Here is a 17261-nt window from a genome sequence, read left to right as displayed (position 1 = left end):
AGGGGGGGTTGGGGAAGGGAGGAAAGAGTATTTTGGGGTTTTTTTTTTAACCCCTAACACTGTAAAATCCTTGCAGGCTCCCATCCCACATGCAGATAGCTATAAACCATTCACTTGCTTTATGCAAAAAATGTAAATCTTCTCTGTTTCATCTTTTTTTTGGTGTTTGTTTTCCAAGAGAGCGTGTTGGCCCATGGTGGAATGTTTCTTTATATCATAAAAAATGGACCCGGCAAATACTTAAGGATGTTTCATTTCACATAGAGAGTGGCCAGATTATGGGGATTTTAGGAAATTCTGGTAAGTTGTTCCAGTACTTTAAAAGATATATGGTTGGAGTTAACACCAGAGACTTCCACAGTGGTATGAATGTGACTGAGATCTGTGATTTAAATAATGAAATTGTAGCTGGTTTTAACCTCTGCTTTGCAAAACTCTGGTGCTTGGTTTTCAGAGTTCAATATTCTGTCATCTAACTAACAATTATAACTTCAGTAAAGGAAAAGGTTACTTCCAGACACAAATGTTTCACTATGAAGTGTGAATTTGTATGAATTACATGCTAATTTACACACATTCTAGGTTTCCCATTTACTTCCCCTTAACTAGCTGCATTTTCAGGACCTATTATTTTAATGTTATTGAGAAAAAAAGCACTTTCTTCTTTTCATGCATCTCCATCCAAGTGAGGCTACAACTCTTGAAATCATAAAATTAATCTCATCACATGATTAATTTCTTTTGTTTGACAGGATCTGGGAAAACAACGCTTCTGGATGCAGTATCAGGAAGACTGGGAGATAAAAACAACTTCTTTGGTGAAGTGTACGTGAATGGGCGTCAGCTGAAGAGGGAACAGTTTAGAGATTGCTTCTCCTATGTGCCACAGGTTATTTTCTACATTTATTTCTGTGCACTGTGCTTCCTCTCATGTAAAGATAGTAAAATTGCTAGTGTAATGGAGTAATCTAATCTGACTGTGATTTTCCTAGTAAACTTGGTACAAAGCAGTTAATAAATTGTATGACTGAATTAAGGGTGCAAGCAGGGGCAAGATCTTCATTACTAAAGGACTAACTGCTTCTTCCTCTTCACTTTTTTTCTTTTACCAGAGTGACACTTTGTTAAGCTTCCTTACCATACAAGAGTCTTTGACCTACACCGCTTTGCTAACTCTACAGAAATGCTCCAACGACATCATCAAAAAGAAGGTCTGTATTTTATCGTCTTCCACCAGAAAGGCAGACGTGATGTCATGTAATGCTTTCACCAGCAGCACTTTCCATCCATGGCTGTGTTTTACATTTATAAGGTCTTGTAATCTGCCTCATTCTGCAAATGGGGATAAATCCTTCTGCTGAGCTCCCTGGTGCTCCCCACCTCTGCAAGGGGCTTGTGCTGATGCCCCAGGGAATCACCATTATGCTGGGACAAAACTCTCCCGCCCAAAGCTGCAGCAGTTACTGCTGCAGGAGATGCTGCTGTTGGTATCGAGGTCAGTTCCCCTTCCCCAGCTGGGAAACCCAGTTCTCTGGGGTGTTTAGGGCTATGTCTGCTGTCAAGCCTCCTGGACAGCAGAGGTGACTTCGACACTACTCTGGCTCCTGTAGGATGTCTCTCACTAACCGGAACAGCTCCAAAAAGCACTGGTCTAATAAGCCCCCTACAAGCTATATTCTTGACAAAATAGATGTGTTTCAAGTCTATTAAAGGACTCTTTTTGGCCTCTGTTGAGAGTAAAAATTGGATATTCCTGACCAAAGGCCACTTGCTCCCTGTCTTCTCTCTTCACCTGCCTTCCACTCAGTATTTTATACTTCCCCAGAATTTATGTGCCTTTCTGCTCCCTTATTTTGTAAGCCAGACCAGCACATTATGCTTCATACCTTAACTTCTAGTCCTGTCTCTGAGCTCTTCATCTCTTAATGTGAAATCTAAAATTGTACTTGTTTCAGAATACATGAAAATAAAATTTAAAAAATAATAATTGAAATAATATATTAAAAATAATCAAATAGAAATGAAACCAGATACCTTCCAATTAGAATGGATGCAAGCATCATATAGGGAAAGCCATAGCTTAAAATTATGTGGTTTTTTCTTTGATTTTTTCATTTTGTACACACATATCTGAGTTGGACTGTGTTTAGTCTTTCTAAACTGTAATTATTTTTCAGGTAGATGCGGTTATGGCTGAGCTGAGTCTCAGCCACATTGCTGACAAAATCATTGGAAGCCGCATTTTTGTAGGAATTTCTGGGGGTGAGAGGCGTCGTGTTTCAATTGCAGCTCAGCTATTACAAGACCCTAGTAAGTACCACTGCATGGATTTTCAAAATAAAACAAAGCAGTGTCACTTCGCGCTCCTACCATGGGCCTCCATAAACCACTTTAAAATACAAAAGTATTTATATTCTGTAATTCAGCAAAAGCTAGTCTAGTAATGACAGAAGAGGATGAGCGGTAACTCAGGTCTGCCATTAATCTATTAGTTGATCTTGGAAAGTAGGCAATTTTAAAATCTTAGGGACTGAACATCGGTTTAGACTTGCATTTATCCATTTTAAGTCTTTCTGGGCTCGCCCTTCCTGTGTATGAAATGTTGGTTGTGGCACATTAATTTATAGTTTTTTGAGCACATTAAAGCCATACATATGCAAGCATTGGGCCTTGTAGTGGGATAGCTGCCATTGAGCCATGTATGTGAGAGCACCACGTATGTTCCAGAGCAAAAAAAAATTCTGATGAAAGAAAATCAAAGCAGAGTAACTAGAAGGATTAGCCATGGGAAACAGCACTATAAATTTTGTCAGTTTTGAGACAGTTTTTTAAAGGGGCCAGAATCTTATGGAGTGAATGGATAGAATGCATTTATTGGATTCTGGAGTCCTCACAGCGGTGCAGATGTGCTAGGACCGCATACCAGGCAGGAAGGTAAAGTAAATAGCAAAGTGAAGTTTATCACTGCTACTGGTGACTCCTGGAGAGTTCGCTGGGTGTAGTTATTGCTCAGTAAGTTCACTAAACTCTATGGTAAACATTACAGTAATTCTGAAACTCTATAGTAAACACTATAGTAATTCTGTGTAGATAAACATATAGAGAAAGCTCTCCTCCCCCCCCTTATCCTGATCAAGGTTGAACTGCTCTCTTCTCCGCTATGTCTCATCTATGTAAAAATAATGGATTTGACTGTATCATTTACCCTTCCTTGTGCAATAAAATAATGAAGAAAATACAGTAAAAAAAACCCCACCTCTCTCATCTATGGAATTATATATACTGTATTTTAACAACTCTTAATTAGTTCATAACAAATTCTGTGTGTATATATAGATTTAATTCAGATTATAATGTCTAGCTAATTATGGCAATTATATTTACATCCATATACATGCTGAAATTTATCATTACTGTTCTTAGAAGCTGATGTGTACATCAAATCTATTTTGGTAATTTTCAGATTTCACCTGAAGTGAGAAAAAAATGCTTATGCCCTGATCCTGCAGTAGTTTGTTTTGTCCTTATTCTTAGTCATTGAAACTGAACCACTGAAGCTAACTAAAACTGAAAGATCACATCATGGCAATATCTATGCATACTCCGCTTTACACATGGAACTTCACATGTAAAGTAATTTCTATACTATTTGCCAAATTAGCTTCAGAGGCAGAAGCTATAACATTTGCCAAATTAGCTTCAGAGGCAGAAGCTATAACATTTGCTCTCCATTTACCTGAGTTTTAATGCTATTCCTTGTCATTTCACAGAGGTTATGCTTCTCGATGAACCAACAACAGGGCTGGACTGCCTGACTGCAAACCAGATTGTTTCGCTTCTCTCAGAGCTTGCACACAGAGACAGGATTGTGATTATTACAATTCATCAGCCTCGCTCAGAACTCTTCAGGGTAAATGATACCTACTCACTATTTGCTTTTTTTACCAGGCTTTTTAGTACCTAGGTTCTCTTCAGGTATCTTTTCAGGATAAAAGTACAAGATCCAGTATAGTTGTCTTAAAAGGCTCTCTTCTTCCCCCTCTGCATAAATACAGGCTTGTCTTGAACTTTACAGCTCTGATCATCTGCCCGCCACAGGACACTTTGAGATACATACTGCCCTGTGAAAATAGCATGCACACTGACTGTGTGCCTAACCTTTGTGGTATGTAGCTACCCAAGTCAAAAACCCTGGGAGAAGCCATGTAAATCCCCCATGTGTGCAGGCACTGTAAAAAAACTAGCTCTTTGTTTATCTTTACATATTCATATTTCAGTAACACTTGCAACTTGAGACAGATAAAACCATGATTTGGAATGGAAAGAAAAAAAAAATATCTTATTTTTTCTTCTTTGTGTCAAGTGGTGTGGGTACACCTTGGTCATGTGGTAGGGTATGCCTGCCTTGCCGGGCTTGGAGGGTGCTTCTCCTTTCCCATAGCTATTTTGCACTTTGCTCTTCTGACACATCCACCACCCACCACGTGAATGCAAGGCACCTCTTCCCTGGCTGACCGAATTGAGTGTAAGTGGTCATGAAGCCAGAAGGGAGCCACGGTGCTTTTCTGGACTGAAAGCAGTCCTGGTGCCTCGGGAATATGGATTGATCATAGCTGGTGGGAACCCTGCCCTGGCAAATGTTCACCCAAAGAGCCATGCTGTTAAAGTCCTTAAGCACTTCAGGGTCATCTTCCCAAGAATTTGGGGATTTTACAGGCTGGGGCTATTATGTGCCAAAGGAAGTCAGTCAGTAAGTGAAGATGCATTAGAAGTGAAGTCAGAAGTTCACAGCTCCCATTTCTGTTTGTGGATTACCTCTGTATGCTGCCGGCTCTGACAGCTTTCGGAACCACTAGTTTTAAGAGCTTACAAACGTTTCATCTTGCGTAACCACCAAGGGGTGTGATAGAAAGTACAAATGTCCTTTGACAGAAATATACTAAGGAAGTTTGAATGTGTCAAAACTATTTTTCCTGTCAAAGCATTTTTATTATCGAGACAGTAGCTGTACTCGAGAATTAACGTGCTGCTTCTAGGTATGTATTGCTAATATACTAATTTGCTCCCAACAGTTATTTGACAAAATAGCCATCATGAGCTTTGGAGAAATGGTTTTCTGTGGGAACCCTATGGAAATGATCACATTTTTTAGTGACTGCGGCTATTCTTGTCCTGAGCAATCAAACCCTTTTGACTTCTATGGTAAGTTTGTCCAAGTTGTTTCAGTAAAAATATGGGTTTCCTTAAACAAACAAGTTGGTTTCTTCCCCAAGTTTTTCGAGAGATAGAAATGTGTTTGAATTCTTCCCCAACTTTGTAATTATTCTCAGCTCAGAGAAAAGCGAGGGCTGGGCCCGTGTAATCTTCACTGAGTCCGCAAAACAGCAAAAGTTTGCAGTAGGTTTGAAACACATCAGAAAGGAGTAGACTACCAATAAAACAGGAATTTCAACTTCATGCAACCTGTGGATTCCTAGTGGCATCTCCCTGTGGCTGCCTGTGGCTGGACGTTGGAAAATCAATTTGATTCCAAAACTGTGGAAAGTCCTGTGTTCTTATGGACTCTGTGCTGCCAAGCAACTGAAGACAGTTGTTGCCTGGAGGGAAGGATGTAGAATAAATATGGGATGAATGAGGCATCAATTTCCAGAGATACTGAGTTTTAGGTTTCCCAAACTTTGGGGGGTTGCTAATACCCGGGTGAGCTACTGGAGCAGAACATATCAATGCTTCACGAGGTGATGATAGCAAGCTGTTAGCAAAAGCTGAAGAGTCCTGTTTTACAAATTCAGGATGAAAAAAAGTATCAGCATGAGACTTTGGAAATGAGGCTTGGTTTTGCTGCAGGGCATGTGTGTACCTGATCCATGCAGACACGTGTTTGAAGAACACATGTATGTGTTTGTGTGTGTATACGTGTACATACGTAAGTGTGTCTGTATATCTATCTAACTATCTTTTTTTAATCTAGTACGTGGGCTGATTTCTGATGATAGTAGCTGAGCATTAACCAGGGAATCTGACCAATCCAAAAAGCTGTATTCAGAAACATGGCACGTTCAGAGGAGGCAGTGTTTTTCTATTGTCTAGATGGCATCCTAAACTCAGAGGGAAGAGAGGACTGTTGTTGACACGAAGCTGGAATGGGATGAAGCTGAAAATACTGGTGTGACAGTGAGGATAATTTTGCCTTTATGAATTTGAATAGTCTTGAAAAGCATAGACGATTTGAGATTTAGACCTCCTTTTTAAAAAGCTTGGTAAAGAGAGTGCTGCATTCTTCAAATGTCAACCTTTGAATGTGACAAGAAAAGGAAAAAATACAGTTTAGAGCAAAGAATCATCAGAATATTTAGTCTATGGAAAATTGGTAGTTTATATTTTTTGTGTGATTTAATGATGTGAATGAAGGGACAGATTCTGCTATCATTTACACCAACAGCAGAGGAAACTAGATCCTATGTATTGTGTGGATTATGTTATTGAAATGTCACATGTTGTGTTTATAAAGAAAAAAAAGTAGAAATGCATGGTAGGCATTAGCTAGTTGTTTGGTCTATCTATTAGTCGGTGTTACCATTTTTTTTAAAACACACATAGTTGCCATTTATTTCCTGTGTGACTTCCAGCAAGTCACACTGGCCAAGTTTTAAAAAGTGTGTCTGTGTTTCAGTTGTTTTACATATTTACAAAAGTGAAGACCTCATTTTGGATGTGTTTACCATTAAAGACAATTCTGCTGAATTCCAGTTTTCAGCACACTGGGGAAGTATTCATAAGCTTAATTCAGGTTTTGAGGACAAACTAAGAATCTTGGGCAAGGACCCTTTTTCTCATGTTTAATTTGTATTTTGAAGTTGAATATAACATCGTAAAACTGAAATCTAAGAATGATAGGGACCTTAGGAATAAATAACTGATAAAGACGTCTTATCAGATGTTGAAAAGTAATATAAAAATCTGTAAGAACAGCTATTCCTGAGAACAACGATCTAGTTTTTGAAACCTTAGATAATTCCTTGCTATTAGGGAAAAGGGAAAAGTCTAATTAGCATTATTCATGAATCCTTATGAGTTGTACAAATAGCACACACAAAGTTCCCATCTGCCAATAAAAGAACTGGTGTTGTCAGGAATAGGTCAGTTATAGGTGGATTTATTAGAAAGGAACGTTAATTCTGTGAAGTATTTACCTTTCATAAGTTCCACAGCAGTAAGTAATGTTTTCTGCCTGCTAGGGAAATTTGGCCTGCTGAACATCCTCTAACTTGACGTTAAAGCAGAAGCGTGTCTGAGAAGTAGGTGGGTGAAACCCAGTGCAACAATGCAGTAACAGCTTAAGTAGAGAGGAGCGGTGTCTCTGCAGCATGAGCTCAGACTAACGGAAAAATGAAGCTCCATGGTTATGGAGGAGCAGGCAGAGGACAAGGGAGAATCAGGGAGCTGTGTCTGAGTATTTACCTGAAAACCTGAGAAACATGTGACCATAAAGCGATCTCTTCATCCTTGTCAATGTTCATCCTCAGCTGGTGCTCTGTCTTGCTCTTGGCAGCAGTAGCACTTCACCAGGGGCCCAGCTCTGTGCTGTGCAAGCAGAACGCTGAAGGTCTGACCAGCGCACCACTCAGTCCTTGCATTTCCAGATAAAGGACTCGAACTTCAGGGTCTACAGCACTACATGCTGCTTCTAACAGAAGGGAAGAGTAAAAGAAACCTCGAATACTTTCAGTGGACCTTTTCTTCTTTGCATATTTTAGGATAGAGACAGGGAAAGGTTACTTGCAAGGAGGGGAAGAGGTAAGAAGGGAAAGTGATTGAATATATGGTAAACGCTTTGTAAATTTACAGTGGATCTGACATCTGTGGACACCCGAAGCAAGGAACGTGAACTTGAAACCTACAGTAGGGTTCAGATAATTGTATCAGCCTACAAAAACTCGGAGATCTTTAGCAAAGTACTGGCAGTCATTGAAAGAACAAAGTGTATGAAAGAGCTGCCACCAATACCGTTCAAAAACAAAGACTCACCCAGTGCCTTTTACAAATTATGGATTCTTTTACGGTAAGACTCTTTTTTTCTTTTTCTTTTTTTAAGGATTTTTTTTTTTCTTATCCACTAATCTCTCAGGTTTTCCCCCCCATATATGTAAATGCGCTTTCTTGGTTTTTTGGTCTACCACTGTACTTATCACTATCTTTTTTTAATATTCCCTCCTTATGGACATTGTGCGTGTAAGATTTGTTCAAAGCTAAATACCCTACCAATACGTGGTCAGTCGTAGCTAACAGGTATATTGTTATTGTTTTGTTTCATTATCAGGAGGACAACAAGAAATTTCTCCAGAGATAAGATGGGCATCATCATGCGCCTCCTCCAGAATCTGTTATTTGGCTTGTTTGTAGCATTTTTCCTTCTTAGACTAAGGAATGACCTGGAAAAAGGAGCTGTGCAGGACCGTGTGGGGCTTGTCTACCAGTGCGTGAGTGCCCCCCCCTACACAGGGATGCTCAATGCCATTGCCCTTTGTGAGTTTCTGTCCTGTATTATGTGCAGCAGGCAGGTATTGCTGCCACTACTTTGTAAATAAGAAAAAGTCTTTTTTGAAGGTAGTCATTTAAAGGATCTTAACAGTTTTAGATAACGTCAGAGCTGATATAGCAGCACAAAATTCAAAGGCGAAGCAACAGGAAGATTCGCAGCACAGAAAAAGATTAGCCCATCAGAAGGGCTCCGGGTTCACTGTACTTAATGAAGGAATATGCCCTGATCCCTGTCTCCCCCTTTCGCAGCTGGCCGGTGTATGGAGCTTTTATTCTGAACCGTGCAAGAGTCCTTAACTTGCCCGCATGTAGCAGTGTAAAGGCAGGACAAAGTCTAGGTCTGTAGTTAACATCCTAACTGAGATCAAAACCAAACACATGGAAAGGATAGAAGCACAAAACAGCTTTGACAACAATTAAGCATAATTAGATTTAAGAGTATTATGAGATGATTACATTTTTCTTAGAGGGTGTTTCTCTTACAGCTGCCATACTAAGACCAATCATAGTTTCTATTACAGCCCTAAAAACTGTTCTGCTCATGCAGGAAACATACACTGCTGTCATCACCTTGAGATCAGAGCACCTCAAGAGATTATGCAGTGACTGCGGTTTTTTCATATCTTTAATTTCTACCTGCAAAAAGAGAGGCTGTCCTGCACGCTGCCTAGTTAGACCCCTTTCATTAAGTTTACCAAATTTTGCAATCTGCATTTATAGTGGGAGAAAAAGTGATCAAACTGGTTCATACAGAATGTTGCTGATATATTCTCAAAGTTGCCTCTGTGCTTCAGGTCATTTTTGCTAGCAACAAGTCTTGGTCTCTTTATTCAATGGTGATGTAATTTATTTCTTGTATGTTTAATCCAGTCTCGCCTTTACGTGCCATCAGTGACCAAGAAAGTAAAGATGGCTTGTACAAGAAGTGGCAAATGCTTTTAGCTTATATAGTACATTTCCTGCCCTTCAGTGTCATCAGCGTGGCAATTTTCAGCACCTTCATATACTGGTAAGCATTTGTACCATCCATTGGATTGTTATCTTCTTTTTGTTATCAGTCTCAATTCCCATGTCAGCATCAGGCCTCTTGGTGTGTCTTCCCGCTGTTGTCTCTCAGACTGATTACAGAGAAAGCTTAAGGGAAGATGATGCAATTTTAACCCTTCGCTTTCGGGCAGTGTTAAAACACCTACTGAGTAAGTTACCAGTTCTCTAGGCAACTTGGGAAGTTTTAATGGGCCTGGGACATGTATAGTTCTTGTGTCATACCGAAAGCAGGAAGTGTCATTTTACATTACATTTAGAAATATAGGAAATAAGAGGAAACAAAGTGAGAAAGACAACAGTAGGTAGGTGACAGTAATAAAGCTTCATATTTCCTGGGATATTTGGGGTTCAGCTACAGCATATGGAAGTGATGAGGCTGGATCTCTCTCTTTCACTCTCCAGAGAAAGGCACAAAAGTGGATTTCTGCTAGCGGGAGAAAGGGTAAAGCTTGCTTTTTCACCCCCAAAACATTCATTTCCTCACATCATTGTGAAGTAGTACCTCAGAATGGGATGATGAAATATTTCATCTGGTCATTGCCTTATCTGTCACACAGGCCTGCTTTTCCTCTCTGTTCCATTGATTTCTCATCTTCAACCGAGACCATGGCTGTTTATGTAAGATAATAGCAAAGCAACAAGGACCAATTTCTGTCCTTCACTCTTTTTCTGTTGTGTTTTTTTTTGTTTGTTTGTTTTCCTAATTATGAAAGGAGAGGTGTGTAGTGCACTAAAGTTAATTTTTGTTTTCCTGTGACAGTTGATAATAAAGTTGCAATCAGATGGCAGTCTATAGTAAAATGCGTACAAATGAATAGCTGGCTTAGTTTGTGTCCTGGATGAAGGTTCTCTGGTTAGCTGTTGAGAAATGGTAAGTGGATAGACCCTTGTAAAAGACATAAAGTATGGGAGCTATTGTGCGGTAGGTGAGCGTGTTAGTGCTCTTACTCTGTAATAATATGCCCTTGGGCAGCTTGAAAATGGTGGAGTGAAACTGCACCAAATCGCTTGGACTACAGAGTAAGAGCTTCTGCACAGGGAGCTAGCCTGCCATGGGAATTTTGCAATAGCTGTTTTCCCATCTAGAAAATCCCAGGAAAAATATTGCTGCTTTCTTCTTTCTCCTGGCCTGTAGTAGGTAATGAGGGGAAATGTTCAGCATTTACCTAGTTCTTTCCATTTGAGATCTCAGTAACTGTCAGCTCCTAGATGAAAAGACAAAAGCCCTGAGAGAGAGATTTCTGCTCCTCCAGATGTGAGGACTTGCGTGCACGGTTTGGTGGTTTTGTAGTTTGGTGCTGATATTAAAAGAAGCAGTTTTGTTCAAGCAAGGCCGTCTTTCTCTGTGTCCCCTTAGCTACCTGAGCTTTTATTTCTGCAAGCTGCCAGTGCTGCCTGCTTCAGGCAGTGCTCCCTTAGAAGTTCTTTTTCACAGACAAACAGAAATTACCCCTCCTCCCTCTAAGCGTTTAGAGGATGCACTGTGCTCACCAGAGCCCTTCCATTTCTGCTTGCTAGTGAGCTGGTTGCTGAGAAGGCAGCCATTTGGAAAGCAGCTTTTCAGGTTGAATGAGGGAAAGTCTGTCGAGCTCTTGAAGATGATGAGCCACTGCCTGTCACTCCTTAGTGAACAGGAAATTTGTATGGGCAGAGACTTTACCCTTATGCTTTAGCAGCTTCAAACACAATCAACAATAAAGAGTGCGTGCTGGTTAATGGGTAATATTTACAGATATTAGACTCTGCATATCTTTGCTGTCTTGTGGTTGTCTGGAAGCCGTCAGTGATTTCATAGTGCCCTTAGACTTCTTAGGGCAAGGAGTTCCTCTATGAAATTTTGAAGATTGTATCTGTGCAGGACTAAACTTTTCTGGATGGACTAACTTTTGGAGAGGCTTTGATAGACCCTGGTGTAACTTCTTACAAGCCATTTCTCTCAGAGTGTGTGTTTGTAGGGTCAGACAGATCCAAACTCTTACTTGTTCAGAAACAAGGCAGTTCTGGCCAAGAACAAATACAGCCACTTTTGCAATCAAGTAAATATACCCTGTTTATGCAGATTTTCCTCGTTAAAAGATAATCCTGGAAAATGTTCTAACAGTTTATATTATCCTACCATTCAATTGTTGCAATAGTCTCTCTTCTGAGTTGTTTTTTTTTTCCCCTTCTCTTTTTCTTCTCTTTCTATTCCTACCCCAGATTTACTACAGCCGTAGTAGTTTGTATCTACATAGCTCTCTGTAAAGTATTAGGGCACCTCAGAGAAGGTGATATTTTTATGCTAGGACTTCAGAGAGCTGTTCCTCCTGCACCAATCTGTGATTAACAGTTGTTAGATACCTGCTAGCTTGTTGAATGTTTAATACTTGAAGAGTCAATGTTCAGCCCTCTGTTTATAATAGAGATTATTTTGGTATTATATGCAATAATGCTACAGGAAACCTGAAAGAAAATTAATACTTCTGTTTTAAGACCATATTCAAACATGGTGGAGTAAAAAAAAGACATAGGGCCTTGCATTGATCAATGAAAAAGGAAATAAAATGTTGAATAGCTGCTTGTTAGCTCAGCAAAGCATGCAGTCTGTACCTAGCGTGAGACAATTTTGGCAAAAAGTATTTTGGAAAAAGGAGTATGTCACCATGAAATAAAATTTTTTGTCATCTGTCGTATACACTACAGGGCTGAATTAAGTTTGCTAAGCAATTGCTGGCCTTTCTTAACTTTTTAATGTTTAGTGCAGGTTGGGGGGAACGACTTTGATCCTTAGGTGAGCTCAGGAAAAACTGGAAACAGCGTGTTGTATTAAAGAGTGCAGGAGTATAGAGGAAATTGCATTTGGATGAATTACACGGGTGGTGAATTCAATTAGCCTTCGATTTAATTGAGTATATTCATTTTTACATTTGCATGCACAGTATCAGAAGTGCAAAATTCCAGCTGTTAATTATCTGCATAAAGACGTTCTTTAAATATGTGACTTACGTAAATAACTCCCACTGCATAGAATCTCAGAGGAGGAGGATGTTAGTTTAAGGGATTCTAAAAGCCATGGTGGTTATCTTGAAAGAACATGGATTTCTAGTACAATTACATCTTTGCATAACTCTCTTTAATCTAGATGGAGAAAACCTAATATATCTGCACTTACCTCATGATATTGATTGTCCTTTAAGGCTCCAAACAACATACTAAGGGTTAAGACATAAACTGTTCACTTAATGAGCTGTAATTGCAAAAAATAAATCAAAACAAAATTAAAAGCTACGTTCCAAGTTTAGTACCGAACCGCTGTTTTTTTAAATACTCTTTTGCTCATTTTTATACAGGACTGTAGGGCTGTATCCTGATGCTTCCAGATTTGGGATTTTCTTTGCTGTTGTCTTAGCGTCTCATATAATTGGTGAACTACTAACACTTGTTATACTTGGCGTGGTTCAAAACCCAAATATAGTCCAAAGTGGAGTGGTGCTACTTAATTCCGCAGGTGTGATAGTGGGAACTGGACTAGTAAGGTAGGAAATTATTTTGTTATGGTTTTAATGTTAAAATAATCTGCCTGTAGAAGAGTCATGAAGAGCCTGTATTGCAGAAGCACAATAATTCACAGGTAGCAATGCAAAGAAAGTGCAGCTGTTAGCCTTCAGAGGTAGAAATACCTAATCACGTTAGACCTTGTAGTAAAGACACAACACAGACGCTTAATAACTTTAGATATCAACAACTATCTTAACTTTTTTTTTTCATTTTTTGCAAATAAATTGAAGAAAAAACTGCGCAATTAATATCTATCAGCTCAGCTGAATTGTTTTTCTTATGCCAACATTATGATGTGAAATGCTGTCCTCATTAAAGGAGCCTACGAAAATAAAATCCTATAACTTTTAGTAACATCTGGAACTTATCAGAAACTAAGCACTGGGAATGAGGGTTTAAATAAAAGTTGTTCTCAACTATCTTATTAGTGTTATTTTCTGGTTTAGCCAGTAAACTTTTCAGACACCTTTTTCTGCCTGTGCAGACTGAACTACATAAAAATAATAAAGAAAAAACGTCATGTAGTAAAGATGAGGAAAAATTATGATCCACTTGCTCTGTTACTGTGCAAAAAATGTTTTTGCATTGTAACTGCATGAACTTTGAACAGTTTTCTTCTTGTATTTGTCAATACTGAAATTACTGGTTTTTGAGAAACATATCATCATAAATTATTGTCAAAAAAGTTTTCTTGAGATGTTGAGCAAGTAGGATATGCTCAACTGAGATCTTTCCAATGAAAATGAAGTACGCCTAACAAAAGATGACATTGAATTGTCCTCAAGAAAAGCATGAGTCTTCACAAAGCTGATGATGCTTTGTTTCTTCAAAGTAGATCTCAGCTAATACTTGCTTATCAAACAAAACTGAGTTCATATCTAATAAATTTGGTCCCTGCCTAATCTCAGGAAAATGTGTGCTTATAGTCACAAGACAATTATTACCGCTACCATAGTCTAATGCCTTCATGATAACTTTTTAAAAGTATTAGAGTGGTTTCTAATCTTATTTTACAGTAGAGACATTGCTAATTAATATTGTGAATCTCTTTGATTACACGTTTCAGGCAATTAAAGATATTAAAAATAGTATTGAGACTTGGGTTGCTGTTTTTTCTGTTCATTTGTTTCATTATAAAGTCTTGCAGTATTTTAGGTGCAGAAATTGCCCAGTCTTGTTGAATAATGTTATTTGAAAATATTCATACTCTGTTTCTCTTCTCATTATTCTTTGCTTCATTTTTGTGTTGTTGTTATTGTTAAGACGAATTGATATTCAGTCTTTTTTGGTTTTGAAGATGGAGTGGGGCGGGGGAGGGGTGTTCTTACTTTGGAAGCAACATATTTTTGCAACTAAGGTTTGTATTGGGTCTTGTCATGTTCAGTTTATCACTGCAACGTGAAGAGCAAACAACTTCATAGAATTATTTGTGACTGTCCATAAACAAGTCACTGCTGAATGTTTATGACACTGTACCAAAGTCAGAGACAGCCTTCATGGGTGTCTCCTCATTTAGCACTAAAATGGACTTTGTATTTGAAAACCCTACAGGTACAGCCAAGAACTGTAACAGGCTGCGACTAAAGATGAGAGCTTGTTTTAATTTGGGCTAGAACCAGCCCTCGGAATTGTAGCAAAAGCCAATTTCACTTCTCTGTTTCTTTAAGGACCATCGAAGAAATGCCGACACCTTTTAAAATTCTCAGTTATCTTACCTTTCAAAAATACAGCAGTGAGGTTCTTATAGTCAATGAATTTTATGGCTTAAACTTCACATGTGGTAAGTGTTCCAAAAAAGGAAAAAAAAGGCCTTTAAGTCCATTCTAAATAATTTTAATATGTTGATTCTTATTTTCCTTCTACATACAATAAAAGTATCTTGATAAGTTAAAGATAACTTGTGAGTTGTTTAAAAAAAGTTTATTCATTAGTAAAGACTTCTAACACCACATCAGGAAGCTAGACAAAAGTTTGACTTTTTTTTTTTTTCAATCATTTCTCTTTCTTTAATTTTTTTTAATCTTTCTCTTCTTCATCTGTTCTTTTATCCCTCCCTTTGGGGGCATTTTGGAAAGTAAACTTTGCAGCCCGTGATTTGCTCATCAGAGCAGTATTACACAAACAGAAGATCAATAGAATTGCACAACGTGAGATCAAACGTCAGTGCAGGGAGCACTGACAGGTAACACCTGACCAGATGTTCCCTCTCATTGGAAGTCAGGCTTCAGTTCCAGTATGTTACCATGGCACGTACTGAGCAGCTTGGATCTGTCAGGCTGTGGAGCCAGCTAACTGGCAAAACATGAGCATCAGTCAGGCTGGCAGGGTTAGAAGCTGACATACATCGATGGGGGTGAAACTCCCAGCTTTGGACTCACACTAAGATAATTTGGGCTTTGTAGCCAGGTGTCTGTGCTCTTCTCCAGGGCTATATATATTCTTTATCCATTCATCTCTCCTGTCTCTCTTTATTACAACAAATCCGTGACTTTGGTAGTAAGCAAAACCAGCTGATTTTTAATGTGCCCTTCAGACAGCCTCCATTTCTTGAATTTTGGAAGCACTCAACAAATACTGTAAGTCTACCACATTGGGCAGCTTGCTTCCTGAGGCCCCTCCAGATACTGTGTCTGAAAAGACATAAATCTTTTGTGTGGCATGAACAACACGGAAAGCTCCTAGTGACCCTTTAGTCTTCTCTTAAAAAAATATGGCATAGATTAACTGCAGAAACATATGGCTTGTCTGTTCTTATTCCAAAATGATGGGAAATACTGCTGTGGGTATTGTTCATCCTTAAAATAATGTGAAGGCTAGGTATATTAAATGTATGAGCTAGATACTGAAGCCTGAATTTTAATTTTAGTGATTCACCTACTAAAGAAATGAACTTTTTCTTTTGACAGGTGGAGCCAACAGTTCCACTGCCAGTAATGCTGCGTGTGTTTTCTCTCATGGCGTTCAGTTCATTGAAAAAAACTTCCCTGGTGCATTGTCCCGGTTCACAATCGATTTCTTAATACTCTATGCTTTTCTACCAGGACTTGCCATTATAGCAATTCTGAGCTTCAAAATAAGAGAGAGAATTATTGGCAGGCAATAAAAAAGTAGCCGTATTAACAATGTCTAATAATACACTTCTAACTGGATTATGGTTGAAGGCTTAAATTGATGGATTTTAGATAGAATTGAAGTGATTATAGGTATAGAAACACGTTCACCTTCCCATGTTTGTTTCTAACTGGGTGTTTTGCATCTTGAAAAACAATGTTCTCTTACGAGTGTGAACATCTTCCTGCTATTGGTATTCGCACCCCACTCCCAAGTCAGCCACAATCAACAGTATTACATGTTTTAAAAGACTTCTTGAATTTAATTTAGTCAGCTGTTGCTGTCAATTTTTAACAATGTATCAATGGTGCCATAATCTTTTTCACACTGTTTTGTTTTTTAACTGTAACCAATAAGCAGAGAGGTATAACAGCTAGTAAATTTCGTATTTTTAACTCCTATGCTTTCTTTTGATACCATTTTTGGGATTTGTAGAAACACAACATATCAATTATGTGTAAATAAAGACAAAATCAAGAAATCATTCCATTTTAATCTTATGCATACTTTACAACCAACGAGTACAGGATCTTTAAGCAATATAAAAATTACCTAACATCTTTTTGTCTTGTAAACGACGGTAAATCACAGAAGACAATTATGTTATTTATATCCGCTCCTTCTTTTCATTATTGAGTTGTTTCATTATTGTTTTGGAAACAGTTTGTGAATTACCAGAACAATTTTTTTGTTGTTAATAAAATGTCAAATCCTCCAGTTAATGCAAGTTCTCCACTTCAGTGTAAGGCCAAGATTTTTTTCTAATATCTTTATGTATAATATTCTAAGATACAAACGTTATATCAGAAAAATATGTGATGAACAAATATGTTAAAAAATAGCATATAACTTTAAAGAGCTGGAAAGATACCACATTAGTTTGTTTTTCCCATTTTTATGTGCACGTAGGGTTGTTTGTCAGGGAACGTTCTTACGATCTCATCTGCCAAGTGACTGTTCAGCCATTTATTCTCTAACAAGAAGTCTTAGCTCTCAAGAGATACCTCTGGCTTTAATCTAGATCT

The 17261-nt window shown here is 38.4% G+C and overlaps 1 protein-coding gene across 4 annotated transcripts in view; it reads left to right on the top strand.

The window, feature by feature from the left end:
* ABCG5 (ATP binding cassette subfamily G member 5) overlaps window positions 1-16398 on the top strand; it is a 28467-nt gene extending 12069 nt beyond the window's left edge. For 3 of the 4 annotated variants that reach the window (XM_054194873.1, XM_054194871.1, XM_054194872.1), the window contains 12 exons: window positions 179-300; window positions 753-889; window positions 1113-1211; window positions 2178-2310; window positions 3771-3910; window positions 5073-5202; window positions 7849-8062; window positions 8321-8526; window positions 9412-9550; window positions 12918-13103; window positions 14793-14905; window positions 16032-16398. In XM_054194873.1, coding sequence (XP_054050848.1) covers window positions 179-300; window positions 753-889; window positions 1113-1211; window positions 2178-2310; window positions 3771-3910; window positions 5073-5202; window positions 7849-8062; window positions 8321-8526; window positions 9412-9550; window positions 12918-13103; window positions 14793-14905; window positions 16032-16228 — 1816 coding nt within the window. In that variant the 3' untranslated portion in view covers window positions 16229-16398. The remainder of the gene's footprint in view (window positions 1-178; window positions 301-752; window positions 890-1112; window positions 1212-2177; window positions 2311-3770; window positions 3911-5072; window positions 5203-7848; window positions 8063-8320; window positions 8527-9411; window positions 9551-12917; window positions 13104-14792; window positions 14906-16031) is intronic. The other variant, XM_054194874.1, reaches the window with a different exon arrangement.
* Window positions 16399-17261: the final 863 nt, after the last annotated feature.

Source organism: Rissa tridactyla, chromosome 3 (assembly GCF_028500815.1).
Source record: "Rissa tridactyla isolate bRisTri1 chromosome 3, bRisTri1.patW.cur.20221130, whole genome shotgun sequence".
Classification (NCBI taxonomy): Eukaryota; Metazoa; Chordata; class Aves; order Charadriiformes; family Laridae; genus Rissa; species Rissa tridactyla.
This window is presented reverse-complemented; position numbering and strand designations above follow the sequence as displayed.